The sequence below is a fragment of the Eurypyga helias genome, unplaced genomic scaffold (assembly GCF_000690775.1).
Source record: "Eurypyga helias isolate BGI_N326 unplaced genomic scaffold, ASM69077v1 scaffold2069, whole genome shotgun sequence".
NCBI classification, from domain to species: domain Eukaryota; kingdom Metazoa; phylum Chordata; class Aves; order Eurypygiformes; family Eurypygidae; genus Eurypyga; species Eurypyga helias.
The window spans coordinates 1-8,282 of record NW_010271207.1 but is presented as its reverse complement, the minus strand read 5'-3'; the positions used below and the strand labels follow the sequence as shown (position 1 = coordinate 8,282).

The following is an 8,282-nucleotide window of genomic DNA, read 5'->3' as shown; positions in this document are numbered from 1 at the left end:
AATGCCGTACAGCTCCAGCTCCCAAGCCACCTTGGACACTGGAAGCAGGCTGACAGCGAGCAGGGAAATTTTGGGCAATCTATATGAGATCTTTGAATGGTTTGGGTTGGAAGGGACCTTCAGAGATCACCTTGTCCAACCCGAGGTGAACAGCAAGTTCTCGGGGGTATCTGCGCTGGCGTGTAGCTGCGGGGTGGACACCCAGCTGCTGCATCCAGCTCCCAAGCCACCTTGGACACTGGAAGCAGGCTGACAGCGAGCAGGGAAATTTTGGGCAATCTATATGAGATCTTTGAATGGTTTGGGTTGGAAGGGACCTTCAGAGATCACCTTGTCCAACCCGAGGTGAACAGCAAGTTCTCGGGGGTATCTGCGCTGGCGTGTAGCTGCGGGGTGGACACCCAGCTGCTGCACCACCTGGGTGTAGGCACATGGGGGGCTTAGAGGGGCGTACGGATAGCTTGGAGCAGTCCGTAGTGCAGGAGTAGCACTGCTTCAGCCCGTATTCCTACAGAACAGCTAAATGAATTCCCTCACAGCTTTCAGTAGTTGCATTCCATAGTCCTTGGCTTGGAGTGGTACTGAACAGATGCCGCTGACACTGGGTTTACTTTCAAAGAAGCCCAAACTATTTACTGTGCAACGTGGGAAAAGGTTTCTTCAGCACCTTCCGTTCTCCAGAGCCTTTTGCCCAGGACTGACATTGGCTGGAGAAACATCAGGCATTTCAACGATCACCTTATAGCACCCCAAATATTATGCCCTTTGGGGAAGGAACCTTCCGCACCCAATACTTGACTGGGAGGTGGAAGTCCTGCCTCCACAGGGTCAGGCTACCCTTAGCTGAATCGATCAGCTTTGGCATTGTTTGAATGAAACAAAAATGCTCCTTCGAAATACTCTGGGGGGAGTGTTCCTCCTTGGCAAACTGGGAGGTGTGGGAACACAGTCTGCTTCCTTTCCTGCACAAATACACTTTGTAGAAGTTAAGTATCATCGCCCTTCTGTGCTAAACCCCAACATAAATGCAAAACATCACTGCAATTGCCATGTACAGTAAATCACATCCCCCTAATCTGCATTAGTCATGTTCCAAAAATACCGCTGGATACGGCTCGGGGAGACAGCCTAACTTGTTTTATCTTGGACTGGAGCGTTTCTAAGCGAACGCAGTGGTGTAACTTCAAAAACCTGCTGAATTGGTGTAAGGGTCAGCACGTGAGACTGGGACAAGTTGTATTGCTCCTCGCTGAAAGCAGACACATTTCTAATTCTGGGGGTAGCATATTCCTGTGTGATCTACTCTAGGGGATCCTGCTCTGGCATGGGGGTTGGACTAGATGATCTCGAGGTCCCTTCCAACCCCTTCCACTCTGTGAATACAGGGAGAAGAAAAAACCGTTCACTTCCTCAAAACCATGCAATACCATTTCTGAAGGGCATTGTTCCCAGAGCGGAGCTCGGTCTCACTGTACCTGTCACAGAAGTTGGAAGGGTGTTTGACTTCTTCAGCTGTTCCCTTCTTTCTAGTCTTGACACAGCACTTTCTATTTTCTTCTCCCCTTCTTGAGTTGTGGATTTCTGCAGTGTGCTTGTTTTGCTGCTGCTGCTGCTTTTATTGTCTGACTGATGGCTGACGGCGGCCTGGAACAGAGAAGGAAAACTGCTAAATGCGTAGCCGCCTGTCAAGCGAGAGGTGTCACGTTTGATACCTTCATTCATCACCTGTCCTTTCCTTAACCATCCTTTTTGGCAGTGGGTCAAAACACTCTCAGAACTTCTAAAACTAACAGTTATTAGAGGCTGTAAAAAAAACCACCCACAAAGTTAAAAATTGTCTTGTCATTCCACTCAAAAAATGAACAGTTTGAGCCAGCCCTACCTGTTCAGTGCAGCACTGAAACAGCGTGTCGCTGTGAGCAACCTCACACCCACTGCTCTTTACTTCCACCGGTTACCTACGTCTTAATTGTGCTGGTGTCTGCCAGAAAGGTGCGTCTCGTAACCACCATCAAAATACACTCAGTTATCTGCCCAATCTCCCTTCCTACCACCTGTGGTACCTATATACGACATCAGTCTGTGTAACATCACTCCTGTGCGGTAAGCAGAAGTGTTTCTCTTACTATTAATACGAATTAATGGCCAGGGAAGCTGTGGATGCCCCATCCCTGTAAGTGTTCAAGGCCAGGCTGGATGAGGCTTGGAGCAACCTGGTCTAGTGGAAGGTGTCCCTGCCCATAGCAGGGGGGTTGGAACTGGATGGTCTTTAAGGTCCTTTCCAACCCAAACCGTTCTGTGATTCTATGATAACAGAAAGCCATAGATAATGAATAGCTATGCAGAGACCAGGAAAGAAGAGATACTTGAATTCTGTGCCTACTTCAGGCATTTGGGTGTTTCACATGGTAGTTTGTCTCTTTCATTTTTCAGTGTTTTATCCAAATAATACATGTTACAATAAAAATATAAATTCAAACTTACTAATATTCACCTATATTCATCTCTAAATGCCTACACCAGCTGTTATTCCCCAAGCATTAAGGCTTAACACCTCGTTTACTCAAGCTTTGAAAGAACCGTGTTGCGCAGTTTCTCTGTTCCATCGCGGTGGTCCACCTCGTGAGGGCCGTTAACTGCCACCTGATATTAAGGCATCAGAGCTGGCACTAAAATTGTCACACCGTTGGGGTTTTTTTTTTTTCTCCTGGAGGTCTCAGTTTTGCAAAAGCAACTCCAGACTTTCAGACTGCTTTTTTTACTCACTGTCATTTGAGCGTTTATGAAATCTTACAAGCCAAGCGTTAAAAGAAACCCCTTTCCACATAATAGAACTAGCTAATGTTATAATTATGGTATCAGTATTTCTAATGGGCAGGTTTCTAAAGACTGTTTACGTTTTCTTTAGCCAGCTTCTCCGCTTGCTTTGCCTCTCTGGCTTGTCTCCTCTCTTCCCTCGTAGCTTGCTGCTCACGGAATCCCTTCTGCTTTTGCAGCGCTAACGTAATCCAAAGTGGTTGTGAAGTTTCAACTTTTTCCATCAATTTAGAGCCATCTAAAGAGTGCCTGCTCTGGAGGACTGGCTTTTCTGAAAGAAAACATGAAGAGAATGGGTTAAGTGCTGCACATTTGTCTCAAGCAAAGCCGTACAACTTCTCTACCTTGGGGAAACCCTGGAGCTGAGCCTGTGGAATGCCACGCCATTCACCGACCTTCGGGGACTGTATGTCGAAGAACTACTGCAACACACTCAAAATTCATCCCTTTTTTGTGAAAAAAGCCTACCCCAGGCGCTTAAACTTCCAGCCTAATTCACTGCAAATACTCGCACCGTGTGCCACATCCAAGTGCGACGTTTTCTGTTTATAACTGACAAAAGGCACCCAGGCACTGCCTGCTGCAGATCCCTGCTTTTCCAGCTGTAGTGAAGGGAAGAAGAGGGTCCACACTTTGGCCAAAAGAAGGGGGCTGAAATTATGTCCACCTGAAAGTGCAGCCCCTGTTAAAAAAAATGTTGGTGGGGTTGTTTTAATTTTTAAATCACCACTTGGGCGTTTGAATTTCTGTCCCCGGCGTGGAACTGGGGCCAGCAGCCGGTACAGAGCTGTGGGCGGCGGGGAGCAGCACGTAGGGGGCAAAGGAGCTCAGTGAGCGCAGAAACCCTCAAATTGTAAAAATAAGCAGCGATTACGCTGAGGTGGGGTTGTAGAAGTGCCTTGATGCTTGCAAAATTCAAGAAAATTGGGATTTCCCAAGACAATTGGAATTTCCCAAGAAAACGCTGAACTCCTGCCTCGCTATTTTGAGTGTCCTCACGCTGAAAGGGTAGTTTTTACTCTTCTACAGAATACTATCTCAGGACACAGGGGCTTTCAGCCTTCCTCTGAAGAGCCACTGTGGCTAATGTAGTTGTTTCTGTTCCTGGGGAATGCCTCTGAGATGCAGGCTCCTGTCTCCAGCTGTATTTGGTTAGATAGACTGAGAATTTGCTCAGGATAGGCACTATAAGGGGACCAAGATCTTAGTATTTTTTAAGCTAGATAATAGTCCCCTAAAGAACAGATAGAATAGAATGCAAATATAATGTAAATGATGAAAATTGCTTCCTGTGCTCTGATGACACCGTTACACCTGGAATGCAGAGTCCGCCAGCTGACTAACTGGGAGACATCTCTGCCGAGGAAAACGCGCACGCGCTTCCGTTACCTCCTTGGCGTTAACTCCCTTAGGCAGGTCGTGCTGAGGTTGCGCGCGCCGGAATGAAACTGTGGGGATGGGAAGTCCCATTCCTTCCGACAGCCCAAAGCCAAGTAGTGGTATTCCACGCGTAACGGGCCAAGTAAAAATTGTGTGTTCAGACCAAATTTCTTCCTCTGGACCTCCAATATTTCATTTTGAAAATGAGACAAGAACTAAATCTTTGAAAAATACGTACCTTTCTTCGGTGGCTCAGGCTTTTTGTCATTTTTTTCTCTCCATGGGATACTTATAGATGGGAAAAACGACTTCTTTTCTCTGACCTCCTCCTCTTCGTTTTTGTACTCGTTGGGTGGCGTGGGGTGCCCTGCGTTGGCTCTGTCTTCTTTTCTCCAGCCGCCGTCCGACTCGGCTTTAACCAACCTTTGCCCAAGCGCGTCAGCCAGGTTCGACCGGGTCAGTTTAGAGAGAGGAGACGAAGGTGGTGTCTGGCTGGTGGGCTTTGGAGCTAAAGCGGGTTTCTGTGGGACCGCTGACTTGCACGCTGGTCTCTCATGAGGGGGTAAAGCACTCTGCCCGGTGGCGGGGAGGACCGCTGGTTGTGAAATCTCCACCACAGCAACTGAAGTGTCTTTTGGGTCTTTTAAATTACCAGGGACGTTCACTCTTCCCGTGCCCGGGGACGTACTCTCGTGTGGAGCAGAACCAGGAGATTCTTTCTCACCTTCTGTCGTAACTAGTGGGTCAGGCACGCCATCAAAACTATCCCCTGCGCTGTATCTTTTCTTTTTCCTTTGCTCTGCCTGTTGGTCGTAATGGAAACGTAGAGAGTAGTTTGTCCTTCGTAATTTTATCCCAAAAGGAGAAATGTTTTCTTCTCCGTTTGGCGTTGGTTTCTCTGCTTTTTTTGTGCTGTTACTCTGCTGACTTTCCGGAGCGTCGGGAAGTTCTGCCTGAGGTAATTCTTTACCCGGAGAATGAGGAAAAGTTGGAACAAGGAAAGATGGAAGATCTTTCGCAAATTTACAGCCTTCTGTGTTGTCGGTCGTTTCACTGTGGGTTTCCATTTTCTCCTTAGCCTTTTCAGCTACGTTCTCCTTAGCAGCGGAAGCCACATCCTCTTTCGAGTCAGTGCGTGGGCCAGCGGTTCTCCCCACGGCCGCTGTTTCGCTGCCTTTCGCCGCACTCACGTTCTCAACCTCTGAAGTGGGTTTTGAAGCTTCTGAAAATTTCTGCCACGCTGGTGTTATCGAGAACTTTGCATTGGCAGATAGGGTTTTCCTCAGGTTGCCATGGGGAGCACCACGTCCTCGAGGTGTCCAGTCGTCGCTGTGTCTGCAGATGCTTCCTCGGTCTCTCTCGTTGTATTTGCTGTTTTCCGCATTCTTGAGGATCCTGGAGCGGATGGAGGCCCACTCAGCCAGCACGGCCTGGTTGTTCAACGACTCCTGCGCGTATTTCATTTTGCTGCTGCTGGGTTTGGGGTCCTGGGGTTTTTTCTGCGCCTTCTCTGGCGAAGGGATATCCACATTTTTTCTCTCTTCCGTTAAGCCAAGTAAGGATTTACAGGCCGTGTCCTTTATCTGGTTCAGGTTAACTGCTGTGCCGCACAGCTGTGCTCCAGTCACCAGGATAGCCGTGTGGGGCACGCACACGGCTGACGGCAGTGCGGGAGAGCCCTTGCTGGCAGCGTGCACCCTGGAGTCTTTGACCGAGGGGGAGGAGAGTCCTGCACCTCTGACGGGCATGACTGGACTCAGATTTACTTTCTGAAATATGATCTGTTTGTCCCCAGAAGACACCTGGAATGTGAAGGGTCTGGATGCACTCTGTCTCTCATCTACCTCCTGCCACCTAAGTTCTTCCCCGATTCGCTTTTGCTCCTGAGCCTCAGCCTCTCTCTTCAGTTTCTGGGCTAGGACGACTTCTTCTGGTTTATTCCCTTTTTCTGGCTGTTTGAGTTTTTGGGATCTTGGTCCTTCTTGGAGCTTCTCCTCTACTGGATGCCTATCAGCCCCTCCAGAGCACAACTGATCCTTGTCCTGTTGCTGTTCCAAGGATTTTTCTTGTTGATTTTGCTGAAGATTTTGTCCTTCTGTGCCTACCTTCTGCTCGTCCAGCTTGTTCCCTTCTTGTTCATTTTGTTCCTTTTCCTGCCTCAGTTCATCCTGTAGCAGACCCTCTGCACTTTCCATATGCATTTGTTTTGTGAGCCTGTGTTTTCTCTGCTCTTCCCGTTTCTTTTTCTTCTCCGTTACTTGCTGGGGTTGTTCCTTCTCTGTCTTTTCTCCTTTCTCCTTCACACGCTGCCTTTGTTCCTCCTGTTTCTTCTGTTGTTTGAGGCTCTCAGCTTCTTTCTGCTTCAGTTTTATTTCAGTTTCTTGAAGCTCTTTCTCTCCTAGCTCTCGTTTCGGCTTTTCTTCCTTATTTTGTTCCTTGAGTTCTTTTTCTTCCTCCAGCCTATTTATTTCTTTTTCTTCTTGACACTGTATTTCAATCTCATGTTGCCTGAATTCTTCCAGCTCCAGCCTCTTCTGCACCCCCAGCTCTTGACTCTGTTTCTCCCCCAGCTCCTTGCACCTCTGCTCTTCCCATTCCTGATGTTTCTGCTCCTCCAACTCCTGATGTCTCTGTTCCTCCTTTTCCTGGCGCTTCTGCTCCTCCAGCTCTCGTCTCTGTTGCTCCTCCCGTTCCTGGAGCTTTTGCTCCTCCAGCTCTCGTCTCTGTTGCTCCTCCCGTTCCTGGAGCTTCTGCTCCTCTTGTTCCTGGCGCTTCTGCTCCTCCAGCTCTTGTCTCTGTTGCTCCTCCAACTCCTTCTGCCTTTGCTGCTCTAGTTCTTGGCGCCTCTGCTTCTCCAGCTCTTTCCTCTGTTGCTCCTCCAGCTCTCGTCTCTGTTGCTCCTCCCGTTCCTGGAGCTTCTGCTCCTCTTGTTCCTGGCGCTTCTGCTCCTCCAGCTCTCGTCTCTGTTGCTCCTCCCGTTCCTGGAGCTTCTGCTCCTCTTGTTCCTGGCGCTTCTGCTCCTCCAGCTCTCGTCTCTGTTGCTCCTCCCACTCCTTCTGCCTCTGCTGCTCCAGTTCCTGGCGCCTCTGCTCCTCTAGACCTTGCCTCTTTTCAGCCTCCTGCAGTCCTCTCTCTTCTTTCTGGCAGGTTTGCTCTTCTATTTCCAAAGATCTCTCTCCTTCAAGAAGATACTGCCTCCTCTCTTCCTCACAGTGCCTTCTCTCCTGCTCTTTCTGCATCTGCTCAAGTTCTTGGCACCTTTTTTCTTCCATTTCCCTTTGTTCTTCCATTTCTACAATCTGCCTTATCCTCTCGGCCTCAAAAATCCCCCAGTGATCTTCAATTCTTTTCTCCTCCGCCGGATGAAGCTGCTTCTGCTCATCTCTGCTGTGGATCAGCTTGTCTGCTATGATGTGTCCATTATAACCTGGGTATCTGTCTCCATACAGCTCAGTTTCTAGGTCCTCTGGCTCAAATTCTGTTATTGTTAAACTTTGTGATCCCTAAAATTGGGAGAGAAGTTTGGAGTTACTGACTATTGCCTGCTGGCTCGTTATTCTTTATAGTGAACAATCGGCTGCAAATGCAAAATGACTTCCTTTTTTCTTTAACAGCAATGATTTAGATGCAGAGCCAACACACCCACCCCAATTTATGGATCACATCATCATAGATCCCATGCCTCTCATTTATTCAGAGGACAGCCTTTAAAAGAAGGAAAACAGCTCAGCAGTCATAACAGGATAACGCTAAATACTGCATCACTTGCTGTCCGTGAGCGAATCCAGACTGAGACCTGCCATTCCAAATTTACAGAAGCCCAAGGAATACAGCACAGGTTTCCTATGCCTGTTCTCCTACTTTGTTCTAGAAGCCCAAAATAATTAGCACCTGCTTAAGGGCATTGTTCTCCCAGTTCTTTCATGGCAAATCTAGCTGTTACTTGCAGAGACAGCAGCTGTTGCCTGCAGAAAAGAGCTCTGCAACGCTAGCCAGGAAATAACACTGCTCAGGGAAACACACTTTGGTTGCTCTTCAAAAATCCTGAGCCAGGACATCTTCCAAGTGCGAGGTCCTGCACCTGG

At 48.3% G+C, this 8,282-nt stretch overlaps 1 protein-coding gene across 1 annotated transcript in view; it reads right to left on the bottom strand.

Moving 5' to 3' along the window:
• The window catches only part of KIAA1211 (KIAA1211 ortholog), a gene marked incomplete at its 5' end in the record, with an annotated part of 9,475 nt that extends 1,775 nt beyond the window's left edge, over positions 1-7,700 (bottom strand). The window contains 4 exons of the mRNA XM_010158706.1: positions 1,476-1,644; positions 2,898-3,088; positions 4,436-6,620; positions 6,738-7,700. Of these exons, the coding sequence (XP_010157008.1) occupies positions 1,476-1,644; positions 2,898-3,088; positions 4,436-6,620; positions 6,738-7,700 (3,508 nt within the window). The remainder of the gene's footprint in view (positions 1-1,475; positions 1,645-2,897; positions 3,089-4,435; positions 6,621-6,737) is intronic.
• Positions 7,701-8,282: the final 582 nt, after the last annotated feature.